This window comes from Heterodontus francisci, chromosome 2 (assembly GCF_036365525.1).
Source record: "Heterodontus francisci isolate sHetFra1 chromosome 2, sHetFra1.hap1, whole genome shotgun sequence".
Lineage (NCBI taxonomy): Eukaryota > Metazoa > Chordata > Chondrichthyes > Heterodontiformes > Heterodontidae > Heterodontus > Heterodontus francisci.
The window spans coordinates 24127390-24145943 of record NC_090372.1 but is presented as its reverse complement, the minus strand read 5'-3'; the positions used below and the strand labels follow the sequence as shown (position 1 = coordinate 24145943).

Sequence of the window (18554 nt, the reverse complement as noted above, 5' to 3'; positions counted from 1 at the left end):
TTGCTCTGTTGACTTCAATGAAGTGTAAAATGGGACAGGGTGTAAAACAGACATCCGACCCATTCTCACCAGGCAGCTAGGTTAAATTTATCCCCATTGCATCTACCGTAGCACAAAACTTCAAAAACGGTCTCTCAAATTTGAAAATTATAAGCCTATGCCTCAAATTATGTCATTGCAAACCCCACCCCTCCCTCTGTGTATAGGGCATCAAAGTGGCACCATCCCTTTGAATAGATCTCTAAACTGCAATCATGAGCATTTGTTGTTGCTACTTTCAACTGAATTAATGAAGTTGTAGAGAGACTCGAGAAGTTGGGATTGTTCTTAGAGCAGAGAAGGTGTTGGGGAAATTGAATAGAATGTTAAATATCATGACAGGTTTTGATAGAGTAAATAAAGAGAATCTGTTTTCCACAGGTAGGAGGGTCAATAGCTAGAGGACACAGAATGAAGATTGAAAAAAAATGATGCAGTGTGTTATGATCTGGAAAGCACTGCCTGAAAGGGTGGTGGAAGCAGATTCAATAGGATCTTTCAAAAGGAAATTGGAGAGCTCTTTCAAAGAGCTGGCACAGACACGATGGGCTGAATGGCTGCTTTCTGCAAAGTATGATTCTATGTGCCATTGTGGGGTGAAATCAAACTTTGGTGGAGAATCACAGGTCACCCGATTATATGCACCCAGCCTAATTGTCCCTTCCACTCATGTCAATGTACGGTATATAAGGAGCATCCCATTCACACCATTGCCTGTTTGTGGTCTGACTGAAGTTGGATGTCAACCTCATTGTATTAAAGCAAACATTTGAGCACAAGGGCGAAAACAATCAAACAAGAAATGACAATTACAGCTTCCCGCATCACCCCGTCCCCACAACTCCCACAATCAGATTGTTGAAGTGTATTGCTGAAGGCACCATATCTTTACTCCTGCTTTTCGGTAACCTATTTGGTCCCACTCTGGACCAGTTCAAACAAAAGCAAACAGCATTCAGAAAGAAAAACAGCGTGGGAGAATTTTGTATCCACACACACACCCTCAAATTTCCTTTGTATTGATAAGATAATAGTATTTCACACAAAGAACTCCACAGAACACATATCTGGTTACTTCCAATCATGCAATACTTCTTGAAGAGGATGCTAATCTGAGTCAACTAGAATCATCCAACCAAGATCTGCAACTGTCAAGAGAAGCAGCCTGAACTCTGCCAAACTGTACTTAACCCCCCACCACCCCAAAATCCCAACCCTGCAGAGTGCTCAACTGGGTCCAGCTGACAAGGGAACGATAAATAGCAAACTATGTCTATCAAAGCAAAATGTGTGTAGGAGGGGAAATTGTGAAACAGCAGTTTGTTGAGCAGCATCTCTCTCGCTTGGGAGAGGTTCCACGGTGAAGGTCATAAAGCAAAGCCAGTTCTAGTAAGAGATAGGCTAGAACTCTTCAATAGCTTAGCAAGCTCACTCAAGTGGATAGCTGTACTATAAAAACCAGAAAGATCACAGGAACAATTGCCAGTCTAAGCCAAGTTAATTCTCAGATAGGAATAAAGGGAAGTAGAAGCACCAAAACCAGCCCCAGTATCAGTGGAGGTAGGGAAAGGGGTTGGGGGATGGAATTAGCCAGGTTTTACTAATGATCACTATCCATTGATCCTTGCTGCAAGCGTACACATATCAAGTGAGGGGCAGATAAGTAAAAGCAAAATACTGCAGATGCTGGAAATCTGAAATAAAAACAAAAAAAGTGCTGGAAATACTCAGCAGATCAGGCAGCATCTGTGGATAGAGAAACAGAGTTAATGCTTCAGGTCTGTGATCTTTCATTAGAACTGGCAAAGGATAGAAAAGAATTAGGTTTTAAGCAAGTGAAGTGGGGGGAGGGGGGGCGCGGAGGGCAAGGGGAAGAGAACAAAGGAAAAAGGTGTTTGATAGGGCAGAGGGCAGGAGAGTTAAAATAACAAAGCCGTCCTGGGAAAAAGGCAAGGAGTGCGTTAATGCTTGTGGTGAAAGACAAAGCATTAGCCCAGAGAGAGTGTTAATAGCAAAATAATGAGCAGCTCTGACTACATGAAAAGCAGGCACATGGTTAAAAAAAATAAGATAAAATATTTAAAATTTTTTTTAAAAGGGCCAGTCATACTCTCAAGTTATTGAACTCAATGTTTAGTCGGCAAGGCTGTAGAATGCCTAATCGAAAGATCAGGTGCTGCTCCTTGAGCTTGCATTGATGTTCACTGGAACACTGCAGCAGGCAAAAGACAGAAATGTTGGCTTGAGAGCAGGGGGGGAGCATTGAAATGACAAGCAACTGGAAGCTCAGGGTCATGCTGTCGAACTGAGCGGAGGCGTTCCTCAAAGCGGTCACCCAATCTGCGTTTGGTCTCCCCAGTGTAGAGGAGACTGCATTGTGAGCCACAAATATAGTGTACAAGTAAATCGCTGCTTCATCTGAAAGGAGTATTTGGAGCCTTGGATAGTGAGGAGAGAGGAGGTAAAAGGGCAGGTGTTACACCTCCTGCGACTGCATGGGAAGGTGCCGTGGGAAGGGGACAAGGTGTCGGGGGTAATGGAGGAGTGGACCAGGGTGTCGCGGAGGGAATGATCCCTTCGGAATGCTGACAGGGGAGTGGAGGGGAAGATGCATTTGGTGGCGGCATTACACTGGAAGTGGCAGAAATGATGGAGGATGATCCTTTGGATGTGGAGGCTGGTGGGGTGGAAAGTGAGAGACAGAGTCAGGTAAGAGACCTCGACAGCAAAAAGATAGCTAAAAGCAAGTATAGTTCAACAATCAGAAACAAACCATAGCAGGACACATGCAACAAGCCCAATCAGTACACAAGCTAAGCAATTCTCCTCTGGTTTGACTCAGTTTGCTAGCCAAATGTCCTCTATGGGGTAAGGAAGATTTCCATGCCCAGAATACAGGTGGCTAAATACATAGAGCTACTCTTACAAGGTATTCACTTACTAGACATCTCTCTAGAGCCTGGAGCATTTCTCGTGGTTGTCATTGGCAGAGAGCCATCAAGAAAGTCCAGTGCCTCTCCTGCACCTGCCACACATCAACCAGCTCCTGGCTCATGGAAGCACATTATGGAGGCAAACAGAAATTAGTACCCTTTTTCTTCCAATCAGCTGACAAATGAAGTGCTTGCAATGGGAGATCACTTTAGCACAAAGACTCTGCATATTGGTAATCATAGTTTGACAATTACAAACTGACTCAGCAGTAACTTGCCATTTATGATTTACTACATTACAGTTTGATAATGTCAACTTATGAACAGGGGCCACAGCAGGAATGTGAAATCAGATGTACAGTTAATTTGACCAAGACAATATCTTGGATTAGTTCAGTACTCTGATAGAAAGAACCATTTGTCCAACACAAACATTAACAAATGCTGTCTTAGATTTCAGTGTACTGTTATGGTGGATTGGGGAATATGAACTTTCAGAAAGTTTTTGACAAGATACAACACAGGAGATTGTTGAGAAGATTAAGGATTATGGAATTAGGAGAAGGGTAGAAAACAGGACTAAAAACTGGTTAGAAGAGGAGAAACAGAGTAGGAATTAAGGACAATTTGCAAATGGATATTGGTTCTGTTCTAGCCTGCTTCTGTTCCCTATGTACATCAATGCTTTAGATATCGGGCTAGAGGGAGTGGCGTCCGAATATCCAGATGAACTAAAGTAGAAACCATAGGAAACACTACTGAGGACAAAAGGAAGCTGCTAGAGGATATTGATAAGATGATGAAAAGGGGGAAAAAATAGCAGATGGAGTTTAATAGCAGTAAATAAGGTTGGTCAACAAAAAGTCATTATACTTGGAGTTGGGGAAGTTGGATCATGAGGAGGAGCTGAGGGATTTGGGGTTTAGGTCTTCAACACACAAAATCAGAACTTAAATGGGTAAGACCATAAAAAAAGTTAAATACAGAGTTTTAAGGCAAGAGGTACAGTGTATAAAAGTCGAGGTGTCGTGGTGAATTTATATAAAATATTTAAGACCACAGTTAAAGTACTGTGTACAGTTTAGGGCTCCACACTCGAGATAGGATGTTGAGGCATTAGAGAGCACAGATTCACTGCCTGGTATGAGGATATAGAAATATGAAGAAAGGCTAGAAAAGTCTGTTAGAACAGAGGAGATCATGAGAGTGATTTGATAGAGATATTTAAAATTATGAAGCGATGTGATAAAGTAGATACGAACAGTGCTTTCAGTGGTCAAGGGGTCCAGAACAAAAGAGACATTTAATGAGAGATTTAGGACAGTGCTGGAGAAATTATTTTTTTAAATAAGCAAGAGTTTGAGGCTGTGGAATGCATCAGATTTAATGAATGAATTAGAGATCATGTCGACATTTACGAATAGGTTAGATCAGAAAGGGGTATAAGAACTATTGCTCATGTGGACTGGTTGGGTTGAATGGGCAGTTTTCTATGTTGCAATTCCTATGTGATTCAATGGTATCTGGTTGGGGATGGACCAATGATGTTCCCCTATAATATAATCCAAGGAAATTGGAGAGGCAAATATAATTACACTGCTAGGTATTTTTCGACAGTTCAGTGGACTAAGTGTGACAGTTTTACACATATTTTACTAAAATCCTAGTTAAGAAAAAATTTACAGTACATCCAAATGAAAATTTTACAAACATACGAATTAGGAGGTGTAGGCCACTCGGCCCCTTGAGCCTGCTCCGCTATTTCAACAAGATCATGGCTGATCTAATTGTAACCTCAACTCCAAATTCCTGCCTACCCACAATAACCTTTCACCCCTTGCTGATCAAGAATCTATCTACCTCTGCCTTAAAAATATTCAAAGTTTCTGCTTCCACTGCCTTTGGAGGAAGAGAATTTCAAAGACTCACCATCCTCAGAGAAAAAAACTCTCTTCACCTCGGTCTTAAATGGGCGACCCCTTATTTTTAAATAGTGACCCCTAGTTCTAGATTCTCCCACAAGGGGAAACACCCTTTCCACATCCAACCTGTCAAGACCCGTCAGGATCTTATATACTTCAATCATGCCCTCTATTACCCTTCACTGATTACAACACATTAAAAAAAAAAGTCCAGCCATTTCCATCCTATAATAATGTATATTCAGACTGGATTTAAAACGAGTCAAGCCATCCTTGACTAATCCAGTTCCCCCCTGACCTCCCCCCCCCCCCATTATTTTTGTGCAGTACACCAACCTCAACAGGAAGGAAGCCAGATATCTTTCTCCAAGTCAAGACAGATCATGAACATGTGGATTAGTGTTCTCAGAATAGACAGTCTGTTAGCATCATCAAAAGTTCTGATTGGGTTGTTCCAGCAAGGACTAAACCTGTCACAATATGCAGCCACTGAACTGTGTTTACACTGCTAAAATGTTTCTCAATGAGTCTTCCCCTTGCACCCAGCCCTTTGTTTTTGAGGATATTTAGCGACTGCTTATCCTCTCAGATCACTGGCCATCTGCTCACAGGTCATTGCAAAAGTGTGCAAAACCAAAGAGAGTGGGTGGGAGGAGAAGGACAGAAAAGGAGAGGGGCAAGGTGAAGGTGAGATTGTGGGCAAACACACTACCTTTCCGTGGCAAGCTGGTCTCTCCTTAGTACCCCTCAGTGATGAAATAAAAGGTTATAAACACAAGAGGGAGGAAAACCAAATGCATTGGCCCTATAAATGTTGCTATTTTCTCAGTTTTGAAGATGGCAAAATAAGTCACTTCATTATGTTTGTGCATATTAAAAAAAAAACACAGAAGTCTGATACGCTACCCAGCCCTTCATGAATGTGCAATACTACTTTGATATGGAAACAGTACAGGGAGACATCGGGGCCCATTGCAAGCAGAATTTGTACCTGATTAAATTCTATTCCTACAGTTTAAGTTATCCTGGGGTCAGCTTAAAGTTGCTATTTCATTAGTTCCATTGGATTTCTTAGTCATTAAAGATTTAACTCGTAATGGACGGAGCTGGTAGCTCCCATTGGAAAAAATGTCCCATTAAAGATAGTCAATGTTCCAACAAAGACTGTGCAACTGAAATCTGTCTAGAAGACCGAATGTTCTTACACTGTCAATTTGACCCAGATAGGAAGGAGCATGTTCCCAAGTCACCTCTCAGCTCCTCCCTTCGCCGCCCGCACCATTTGATCTCAAGATTGCTAAAGGCAAAGAAAGTGGGTAACATCTCCCCAACACGAGTGTTGAGTGAGGGTAAGCCCAGAATCAGAAGGAAAGGCTGCACTACACAGACAAAAGTGCAGATTTAAAGACACGTTCTCTCTTTGTAGGAAATAAAACCCCAATCAAAAACATACAACTGGAGATGGGGCTTGTCAAACTTCTGCAATAAGCTAAGGGTGAGTTGGAGTGGTGAAAATCTCTTGCTAGGTGAGGTTGGCCCGCGTGTTGTGCGTGTTCGGGGTGTATGAATGAGCTCCCTTGCGAAAGTCATGTCAATTACCGTGAAGGGTCGGTATCCGCGCAGTTTCGCCTGCTCCAGGACACCGTTTGAAGTTCTCTGCCGCTCAAAGTCCTCCAAACCCCGGCGGTTCAGGTAGGCATTCACCACGAAACTGTCTCCTGCAAACACACATGTCCAAGAGAGGGGACAAAAAAAAACGGTGAAAATTGGAGAAGTTATATTAACAAAAGAAGGAAAGTGGGGAAGGTTTAGTTAAATACAATTTAAAGGATGGAGGGAGGTCATATTAATATCAAATCAAAGAAATAACACCAAAACAGACTTGGACCTTCCACCTAAATTTAAATTACCCTCTTCGATCAGTAATATCGTTTCAAGAAAGTATCTCACCTTCAGGGTTTTCTCTCCGCTTGCATGCTGTCAGTTTCAATCGACCCATATTAAAAAAATAAATTTAATAAAAGTTAGCAAAACTCACGATTTTCAATTGCACTACACCCCCCCCCCAAAAAAAACACCTTGTGAAAATATGAAGACCCCACGTGTGTGCAGCCGTGGGCTGAGTTTTAATTTGCCTACCATGTTTTGACTGAAATTTGCCCATTTTCAGCAATTGCTAATAGTCTGTCCTTCGCTTCCACGCCGAGAAAAGCATTTGGAGTTTTATTGTAATTCTTCCTGTGCCGGAGAGAGAGGGAGAAAATAATAATCCCACAAGTACAAAGAAAGCTCTCCCCAGCTAAAGGGATATCTTCTTTATAGACCTCAGCAGAGCTGTCACAGAGTGGCTGGGGCAAAGAAGCGAGACAGACTCCAATGCATTGCTCTCCCCTCTCACGAACACCACATTAAAAACCTACAGCTTACACTGAGCGGCACTTAAAAGTGGGAGGAGAGCCTTCTCCTTGAATCCGGAGCTCCAACCACTTTAACTCTTGTAGACGCGATCAGTCGAGTGCTGATTTCTACCCAACTTCTTCAATGTGCATAGGCACCACATGTTCGGAGATATCTGTAAAAAGGGACCATCTTTTGCGACTTTTTAATGGTTTTTAAAATACAGTAATAGAATCACCAAACACAGAAGGAAGCCATTCGGCCCTTCATACCTATGCCAGTTCTTTGAAAAAGCTATTCAACTATAATCATGCCAACACCAGAAATAAGTCAAACTCTTAAAAATCGTGAGATTTGGTAGAAAAATCATGTGTATCGGTTTGTGTTTGAAAAAAAAAGGTTTATAAACCTCAATATCGGCTTATTTAATCTCTAACGGGGCAGAGCTCTTTACAAAAACAATATTAAAGCGTCTGAATATGCTTTACGAAAAAAAAACAACTTGTAAAAAATCCAACCTGTTATTTGGGTATGATCAAGGCCCAGCTGAGGCAGAGGGGCCGAATGCCACATTCTCTTCTCAGAGGCTAATGAATCTTCAGCAAAAGGCACTGGATACAGAGCTCGGACCTCACAGCTGCTAGATGCTGGGCAGGGAGAGGAGAGGGTTCATCATCAAATTAATGCATTTATATTTATCATTTAGATGATAGCATAAAATTGCAACGAGATATTGACAGACTAGGTGAGTGGGCAAAACTGTGGCAGATGGATTTCATTGCGGACAAGTGTGAGGTTATCCATTTTGGACCAAAAAAAGATAAAGCAGGGTACTTTCTAAATGGGAAGAGGTTAAGTACAGTGGATGTCCGAAGAGACTGGGGGGTTCAGGTGCATAGATCTTTAAAATGCCACGAGCAAGTGCAGAAAATAATCAAAAAGGCTAATGGAATGCTAGCCTTTATATCTAGAGGATTGGAGTATAAAGACACAGAGGTTATGCTGCAGCTGTACAAAACCCTGGTTAGACCCCACTTGGAGTACTGTGAGCAGTTCTGGGCACCACACCTTAGGAAGGATATATTGGCCTTGAAGGGAGTGCAACTTAGGTTTACAAGAATGATACCTGGACTACAGGGGTTAAATTACGAGGAGAGATTACACAAAATAGGCCTGTTTTCGCTAGAATTTAGAAGATTAAGGGGTGATCTGATTGAAGTCTTCAAGATATTAACAGGAAAAGACAGGCTAGATAAAGATAAACTATTTCCACTGTTTGGAGATTCTAAAACTAGGGGGCATAGTCTAAAAATTAGGACCAGACCATTCAGGAGAGATGTTAGGAAGCACTTCTTCACGCAAAGGGTGGTAGAGGTTTGGAACTCTCTCCCACAAACAGCAGTTGAAGCTAGAACAGTTGTTAATTTAAAATCTGAGATAGATAGATTTTTGTTAAGCAAAGATATAAAGGGTTATGGGCCAAAGGCAGGTATAAGGAGTTAGGCAGCGGGATCAGCCATGATCTCATTGACAGGCTCGAGGGGCTGAATGGTCTACTCCTGTTCCTATCTTCCTATGTTCCTATTTCTATTAGTTAGATCAATGTATCTCTTTTACGCTTAAATAAATTGGGCTGTAACAGTTAATTTTTAATGTCTGTGAACAATTATGTGTTAGTTATCAATGTGCTTAAATCTTTGTGTTATTTCTCGATGCCTTTGTGTATACCTGTTTATTAGCTTACAAGTGTGAGGTGATGCATTTTGGCAGAAGGAATGGGGAGAGGCAATACATACTCAATGGCACAGTTCGAAAGAGTGTACAGGAACAGAGGGACTTTGGGAGTGCATGTGCAGGATATATTGAGAGAGTGGTTAGTAAAGCATATGGGATCTTGGGCTTCATAAATAGAGACATAAATTACAAAAGCAGGGAGGTTATGCTGAACCTTTATAAAGCTGTGGTTAGGCCCCAACTAGAGTATTGTGTCCAATTCTGGTCACCACACTTCAGGAAGGATGTGAGGGTCCTTGACAGGGTGCAGAAGAGATTTAACAGAATGGTTTCCGGGATGAAGGATTTTAGTTACAAGTTTAGGTTGGAAAAGCTGGGGTTGTTCTCCTTAGAACAACGGAGATTGAGGGGAGATTTAATAGAAGTGTACAAGATTATGACAGGCTTAGATAGGTTAGACAAGGAAACGCTGTTCCCATTAACAAGTAATACTCGGACTAGGGGCACAGATTGAAAGTTTTGGGCAAAAGATGCAGGGGGAATATGAGGAAGCACTTTTTTATGCACTGGGTGGTAATGACCTGGAACTCACTGCCCACAAGGAAGCAGAGACAATCGATGACTTCAAGAGGAAGTTGGATGGCCTCCTGAGAGAAGTAGACTTGCAAGGCTACGGGAATCGAGCCAGGGAGTGGACTGACTGTATAGCTCTGTGGAGAGCTGGCATGGATTTGATAGGCTGAATGGCCTCCTTCTGTGCCTTAAATGACTCTATGACCCGAAGTATTTGATATTACCTGTGTGTGTTTTTTACAAATGTATTTATCTGTGTTATTGATCAGTGCATTTGTATATCTCTCTGAGGGTTGTAAATGTAATTGTGTGAAGCTTTGTTCTCTAATCATCTCCACTCTAAACATTCCCCATGGTTTGTGCATTGTCCTATTTGCTATCTTTTCTTTCCAATATATCTGGGCTACTTCCCTTTTTAACTTGTTGGAATTGGCCTGAGTAAAATACATTTTTCATTGACTGTTCCCTCACCTTTTCTGTTTTTATATCAAACCTAATTAGGTTCAGGTCATTGTGTTCCATATGTACCCCTAGAGAAATCTCATTCCTCTTAGACATTTGGCGCCAATGCTGTGTGTGCAGCAGATCACCAGGTGTTTAAACACTAAGGATCCAGTAGATCCCTGTCCGCACAGCTTCCCCCAATTCCTGGTCACTCACACAGTGTGCTCAGCCCCTTGTTATAGAACATAGAACAATGCAGCACAGTACAGGCCCTTCGGCCCACGATGTTGTGCCGAACCTTTAACCTACTCTAAGATCAAACTAACTACCTACCCTTCATTCTACTATCATCCATGTACCTATCCAAGAGTCGCTTAAATGTCCCTAATGTATCTGCTTCTACTACCACCGCTGGCAGCGCATTCCACGCACCCATCACTCTCTGTGTAAAGAACCTACCTCTGACATCTCCCCGAAACCTTCCTCCAATCACCTTAAAATTATGTCCCCTGGTGATAGCCCTTTCCACCCTGGGAAAAAGTCTCTGGCTATCCATTCTATCTATGCCTCTCATCATCTTGTACCCCTCTATCAAGTCACCTCTCATCCTTCTTCGTTCCAATGAGAAAAGCCCTAGCTCCCTCAATCATTCTTCATAAGACATGCCCTCCAGTCCAGGCAGCATCCTGGTAAATCTCCTCTGTACCCTCTCTAAAGCTTCCACATCCTTCCTATAATGAGTGCCAGTGTGCTTTGTTGAATGATAATTTTCTTTAATCCACTGACTGGAGATCTGAATTTATATTTTTTTTAAAAGACATTTGTAAAAGAAAAGCTACAAGGATTACTTTGCAGGCAGCTTAAGATGGCCACCTAATTTGCAACACTGTATACTACACTGCTGTGAGGAAGGGGACAAAATGTCTGCTCATATCCCAGCAAGAACCAAGACCCAGGAAGTTTAAGGGAACTGCTTGTACTTTTTCTTTTTAGCAAGAGAGAAATACTGCCAACTGCAATGCTTGAATGACAGAGTAACTGTCATGTGACAAGCCCCTCCCATCTGTGGTTTTAAGTTTGTGTCTTTCTGCAGCAAAGAGAGGAAAAGCAACTGGACTCTGACACGTGCAGACCCGAGTGGGGGTCTCTCTCTCCCCATTCCAGTTTGAAAGCTTTCAAATCCTGCTTGTTGATTGACCACGTTTGCATACTCCAGCTCCAATCAGAAACCCCGTTGGAGGAATTCATCCACATCGCTGTCTCCAAGACACCCACTGAACCAGTCATCTACCTCTTTAAACTAAAAGCCTCAGCACCACTGAATTCAACTAGAAGCCAGCCGAATCACCAAACGCCACAGACTGTATAACCCTTTTTTCTATGGACTCTAACTCAACCAATCTACCTTTCCCCACTCTGTAACCTATTTATGTGTGTGTAAACCTCTAGTGTGTGTGTGAGTGAAAGTTGGTGCATTGTTTATTATTTTTATTAGTTCAGTTTAGATACAATAAAGTTAACGTCTTTCTTGTTAAACTCAAGAAAACCTGACTGATTGGTTCTTGTTATGATCATAGCAAGTAAGTAATCAAACACCTACTGAATTGGCTAATACATCCACTTTAAGAAAGAATTAAACCTGTTGTGGTCAAACAAGGGGAGGGAAAAGTGGGAAGCCCTTTGCCCCCCCCACCCCACTTAACCGTAACACCGTCAATTGCAATCTTGCTTTTTTGAGGAACGTGTGGAGCAGATTGTGGCTTTGTGTGAGATTACTGAGCATCATAAAGCTTGGGGAAACCCAATGAAATTGCTTTTGTTAATTTTTGTCATTGGAGAACAATGTCTTGGACTTTATTGGAGATGTGTGCTCATGTTCCAAGAACCATGTGCAATCTTTGCCCCATCTTGGTGCTCATGGATCAGCATCCTGTACCCACTGTGTCCACTGGAGGCTTTGCTTCCACGCTGAAGGAGAAAGCAGCCCTTGATCTATCTGGGGCAAAGCAGAATGCAGCAGGCTAGGAAAAGCATGTTTTTCAATGCCTGTCAAAAATCCTGACATTTCAAAGCTCTTATGCAAGATCATGAGGGAGACTCAATTTTACTGATAAGTTCATGAGAGTTGGTACATCTGCAATTAATTCCCTTCCTCTGTCCTTTCCCATGGGCCTGCACATTTTTTCCCTTCAAGTATTTATCCAATTACCTTTTGAAAGTTACTATTGAATCTGCTTCCATCGCCCATTCAGGCAGTGCATTCCAGATCACAACAACTCAGTTACTGACCCACCTGCCAGTGGAAACAGTTTCTCTCTATTTAATCTATCAGAATCCTTCATAAGTTTGAACACCTGTACTAAATCGACCCAAAACCTTCTTTGCTCTAAGGAGAACAATCCCAGCTTCTCACATTTCTTCACATAAACTGAAGACCCTCATCTCTAAATAGAGAAAATCTAATTACATTTTCTAATTCATAAACTTTATGGGGGTTCTGGAATGCTTGCCTCCTCCCCTCACTCCCCTTCTCTCAATTTGTAATAAAACAGAAAATGCTGGAAGTTGACAGTTTCTGGTACGAGAAAAATGCAGCTTAGCATTATGGGGAGACCTTTCATCAGTTCTGAGTAGTAATTCTAACTTTGGCCTTTAGTGTAAATGGGCCAATATCAATTCAGCACATTATGCAACTCTCCTGATTTTCATTTCCATTGAAGTCAATAGGAGGGAAAATCCAGCGAGGTTTAAAACTGGGCAATCAATCTAGTGTGGCCTGTTTTCCATAACCACTGAAAGTTAAAATCAGCCTTGAAACCCAAAGAGTGGTGAGAATGTGGAACTTGCTACCACAGAGAGTAGTTGAGGTGACTGGAATAGATACCTTCAAGGGGAAACTAGATAAACACACATGGGCTGAAATTCATCAAGAACCAGCATCCCACAGTGAACTACGGTCTTCCATCTAACAACAATAACAAAATATTTACATTGCAGTCGAACTTCCCAAGGTGCTTCCTAGAATTGTTACCAAAGAAAATTTGGCACTGAGCCACATACAGAGATATTAAGGCAGATGACCAAAAGCTTTGTCAAGGGGATAGGTTTTAAGGAGGGGCTTAAAAGAGGAAAGCGAGATAAGCGTAGAGGTTTAGGGAGGGTATTCCAGAGATTAGGGCCTCGGCAGCTGAAGGCACGGCCATCAATGGTGGAGTGATTAAATTCAGGAATGCACAAGAGGCCAGAATTAGAGGAGTGTAGAGATATTGGAGGGTCGTGGGTTTGGAGGAGGTTACAGAGACTGGGAGGAGCAAGGCATGGAGGGATTTGAAAACAAGGATGAGCGTTTTAAAATTGAGGCATTGCTTAACCAGGAGCCAATGTAGGTCAGAAAGCAAAGGGGTGGAGGGTGAACAGGAGATGGTGCAGCAGAGTTTTAGATGAGCTTACGTTTATGGAAGGTGGAAGATGGGAGCTTGGCCAGGAGTGTGTCGAATAGTCAAGCCTAGAAGTACCAAAGACATGGATGAGGGTTTCAGCAGCAGATGAGCTGAGGTGGGGCAGAGTCAAGCAATGTTATGGAGATGGAAATAGGCAATCTTAGTGATGGTGCAGATATGAGGTCAGAAGCTCAACTCGGAGTCAAATACGACACCAAGGTTGCAAAGAGTCTGGTTCAGCCTCAGACAGTGGCCAGGGAGAGGGATGGAATTGATGGTTCGAGAATGAAGTCTGTGGCGGGGACTGAAGACACTTGCTTCAGTCTTCCCAATATTTAGTTGGAGGAAATTTCTGTTGATGTACTACTGGATGTTCACAAGTAGACTGACAATTTAGGGACAGTGGAGGGGTCAAGAGAGATGGTGGTGAGGTGGAACTGGGTGCCGTCAGTGTGCGTGTGGAAATTGACACTGTGTTTTTGGATGATGTTGCCAAGGGGCAGCAACTAGGTGAAAAATAGGAGTGCCCTAGGTTCGATCCTTGGGGTACACCAGATGTAATGGTGCGGGAGTGGGAAGAAAAGCCACTGCAGGTGCTTCTCTGACTACAACTAGGTGGATAAGATTGGAACCAGGCGAGTGCAGTCCCAACCAGCTAGATGAAGGAGGAGAGATGTTGGTTATCAAATAATGCTAAACTGTAGGAAACAATACATATACAGGACACTACTTAACTTTCTGAGTGTTAACGGAATCAACTGTTACACTGTCCCAATCAAATACGTATGACAGAATTCCAGCATCAAAACATTTTAACATAAAAAAGAGTAGGTTGGTTTTACAATGGCATGTGTGTGAGCATCTCTCTGGAGAATAGATCAGTTCCTTAAGCAGGAATGAAGAGAAGCAGAGGACAGAGTTTGAATATTAGGTAATAAATTGACAGAATGCTTAAACTAGATTTTCTACAGATGAAATGCAACATCTAGATGGCACAATCAATGGGAGTGGAAATGACCATGGCACTAAATATCTTTACCACCAGCTCCTTTCGGAGACCAATAGAAGACATTAATGGGATAGGTAAGTAGGCAATTCAGTGCTGTACCATAGAGGTAACAGATGTCTACTTTCACCATGTAACTTCCTGTCTGATGTTCAACACTGACATGCATCACCCGCTAACGTGTTGGCCCAATATTTTGAGTTGTGCAGCAAAGATTCCATTGATCTTGCTCCTGTTGCCATTCGTGCAATTGTAGGCAACGTTCTCCCTTTTAGCAATAAAAACGGTTGCTCATCCATTAAAGTCCAGATTACATGTGACCAAATTAATGTTCATTCAGCAAGGGAAAAAAAAGGAGTGTTTACTATGTACTTATGAGCTGATACTTACGATAGTGTGAGGTAGAAGTATAATCAAACACATCTTTGCTACCCTACAGCATCACCAGGAGTGAGTAGGCAGACATTGCTCATCTCTTGGTGGCTATTTGACCCTTGGGCTGAGATCAAGATACATATCCAATCCATCATCAACAGTATATTTCTATGTCCACTGCTTCACCTGTCTCTGCCCCTGCCTCATCTTCACTGCTGCCGAAACCCATAATCAATAATAAATAATAATAAAATAAAAATAATAATAAATACTGGCCTTGTCAGCAACGCCCATATGCCATGAACAAATAAAAACCACACACGGGGAATTTTATGGGGCTTGCAAGAGTGTCTTTCGTGATGGGTGAGGTGACTTAATTAGGCAGGAGGTGATATTTCGATTTCCCAATGCGCGTTCAATCTTAGAGATTAAGTCAGTGGCATGTTTGTGGTGGGTTGGGTCTCACGCCATCAGGTGGCGGGTTCCAACTTTTAATACATTTGCATACGATGAATACTCATTACTTTATAATTAATTGAAATTAAGTCCTACCTGCCAGATTAAGCCAGCGGCACGTGGGAATCTCATGACACCTGGTTCACCTTCATTTAAAGGTGGCATGCACCAGTTGGCTTTGTGTAGTTGTAGCAGAGGTCAGTGGTTTTCTTTCTTGAACTCTTCGGCACAAGGAAGGGCAAAATTGGAATGGATGTTTGGCACCAGGCTCAGGACCAGCAGGGACGATTCTTTTGTTTTGGGTGGAGAGGGGTGGCGGTTGGAAAGGGTGTGGTATCGGGTGCCTGGAGCTGTGGAGGAGGGAATAGTCTAGCATTCAGGGTGTGGAGTTGGTGGTACTGGTGGTGGTGTTGGGAGGTGGGGTGTGGTTGGAGCTGATAATGTATGTGAGGTGTATGATGGGCCTAAAGGGAGGGGTGAGTATTGTCAATGTTGGAGACCTGTGGGATGAACTCAGGTGCTGGCTGGAGGAAGGAACGATCACTGTCACAGGGGGCAGTGGGATTCAGTGGAGCGGGGCAGGTCCATAGTCATTAGTTAGGTATTGGAAGAAATCGTAGGGCGGGGCACAGGATTGGGTGACTACATTAATTTGGATAACTGAAGGATCTAGGGTAAGAGTGGGCATATTGATGGTGACAGGTGTAGGCATGGAGGTAGAGAAGGCATGTGAACTTCAATAATGATGTGGCTCAGGGTAATGGGGGGAGGTTCAAGGGTCACAGAAGGAAGGTTCAAAGTAATGTTGGGTGGGTCAGGGTGATGGCAGGCTGGAAGGTGGCAGGAGGAGGGTAGAAGGTGGAAGGATTTGCTCCGAATTTGATCTTTCAAAATGAGACGATAAATCATGTGGCGTGCTAGGATTGCAGATTGAAGTGGGAGGAGGCCAGAGTGGGGTGAGTGGAGTTGCGGATGTGCACAATATTAGGTGCATACAGCCTATCTACTCATGAGTTCAATGGCTGAGCATCGTAGGCAAACAAGGTTTAAGTTTAATTCTTGTCATTAACACATTTCCGACACTGCATCCAGGTTCTTTGTGTAACCACACAGTTCGAGACCTCCTCCGTCAAGAACCTAGAAATCTCTGTATCATGGAGAAAATCAGCCAAACTGGTAATCCTCCATGATTGCAATGTAATGCAGAATAATTTATAGCTGTGCCGTTAATGGTGCTTTGCAGAATGATGGTAGGTTCCACCAATGAAAAGCTTTCCCCATTGCATGATCGCATGTGTCTCCCATGCCCACCGCCGGAAATTAAATTTTAAATTAAAGTAGCGTGGGAACGGGTAAAAGGGGCAGGAGTGGAAGTGCTGCAGCTTCCTGTTCCACCATTGGAAATGCCTCAAGATGCATAAAATACAACCCTGGGTGTCAGTTGTGGCTCCGTTAATAACACTCTCACCTCTGAGTCAGAAGGTTGTGATTGCAAGTTCTACTCCAGAGATTTGAGCATATAATCTAGGATGACACTCCAGTGAAGTATGGGGAGTGGAGAGAGTGCAGCACTGTTGGAGGTGCCGTCTTTCGGATGAGATATTAAACCAAGGCCCTATCTGCTCCCTCGGATGTAACTGATCCCAGGGCACTATTTGAAGAAGACCTGGGGGGTTCTTCTTGGCCAATAATTATACCTCAACCAGCATTACTAACAGGTTATCTGGTCACATTGCTCTTTCTGAGAACTTGCTGTGTGCAAATTGGCTGCCATGTTTCCTACATTACAACAGTATCTATACTTTCAAGTACTTCAGTGGTTGAAAAGTGTTTTGGGACATCTTGCGGTTGTTAAAGGTGCAATGTAAATGCAAATCTTTCCTTTTTTTCTGGTTAGCTCAAGACTTCTCCAGTTCCTCCTGCATTTCACTGCACTAGCTCCAACCAGTCTTCAACTCCTTAACCTAAACTAAAACTGCCTGGGTCCTGTCCCATGTTGTCCTTGTTATCATCCCTGTCTTTGCTGACCTTCACTAGCTCCCTAAGTTGTCAGTTGGTGGCCTCATGACGAAAGACAGTTGGATCAAAATAATTCTCATTTCCTACATAGGAATCAAGTTATATATAAAAAAAGTAAAGGATAATTTTGTAATTTGCAACAGAACAGAACTTAGCCACTGTCACAGCAGGAGAATCAGCCAAAGCCCCATCAGTGTAATGTACAATTTTTCAAAAACTTTATTGATCCTCTTATAATATTTTCAGGATAAAAGGTTCCAGCAATGCTCACGCTCTCTCCTTTTGCTAGTCAGGTTTCTGAAACTTTACTCATACAAATCACTAGTACGCCATTTATGATTGTACCTTCGTGATCCATTTAATGGAGCGCATGGGAAAGCAGAGCTCGGGGCCACAATGAACTACAACATTTTGTAACCAAAATTAATAAGTAACCAGTTTCCAGAACTGCTATTGATATTTCCTCTAACTACAATAAAATAACATAACATGACATGATGTAAACCACGAGGCCTAGACAATAATCCCAAAGTAGACTATTTACCTGGATGGAGTGGACATTTCTTTATACTGTGCTTGAGAGGTTCCAGTAAGGAACTACAACTTGCTTAAAGCTGTGCAAGAATTGGTGGTTGATTTTCATTTCAGGAGCAGATAGGGCAGGCGGTGAGTGTCAGCTCCCCCACCTCTGATATTGTTGATGTTGGAGGCGCGATCCATTTGGGTCATTGTGGCAAGCTGCCAGCATGTGCTGAAAGGAGTTCACTGATCAGGGGTTGTGAGAAAAACAGTTAATCCTCCTCAGAGCCAACTCAGCAGTATTCAATTAGGTGTTGGGGTGGGGTGGGGAGTGGGGGCGGGGGGGAGGCAATTGGGGATGGGTAAAGGGGAGGCACAGAGGATTTCACAGTGGGCAAGACCTGGAAGAGGATGCATGCTTCTCCTGGCCCCACAAAAATAGATACAAGAACTTACTTGGAGTGTTTTCCAAGCAGCTTCCAGCTTAGGACCACTTGTTAGATAGAAGAAAAGAATTTGCATTTATGTAACCTCAGGGCACCCCAAACCATTTTACACTTATTAATTGTAGTCACTGTTGTAATGTGGGGAATGCGGTACTGAATTTGCACATAGCACAATCCCACAAACAGCAATGAGATAATTGACCGGATGATCTGTTTTCAGTGATGTTGGTTGAGGGATAAATATTGGCCAG

General features: G+C 42.7%; 1 protein-coding gene across 3 annotated transcripts in view; it reads right to left on the bottom strand.

Moving 5' to 3' along the window:
• Positions 1–18554, bottom strand: part of nkd2b (NKD inhibitor of WNT signaling pathway 2b) — a 242074-nt gene that overhangs the window by 117257 nt on the left and 106263 nt on the right. For 2 of the 3 annotated variants that reach the window (XM_068055646.1, XM_068055647.1), the window contains exons 2-5: positions 7810–7938; positions 7034–7132; positions 6845–6871; positions 6494–6612 (exon numbers count right to left, since the gene is read on the bottom strand). In XM_068055646.1, the coding sequence (XP_067911747.1) occupies positions 6494–6612; positions 6845–6871; positions 7034–7058 (171 nt within the window). In that variant the 5' untranslated portion in view covers positions 7059–7132; positions 7810–7938. Of the gene's footprint in view, positions 1–6493; positions 6613–6844; positions 6872–7033; positions 7337–7809; positions 7939–18554 lie in introns of those variants that run through there. The other variant, XM_068055648.1, reaches the window with a different exon arrangement.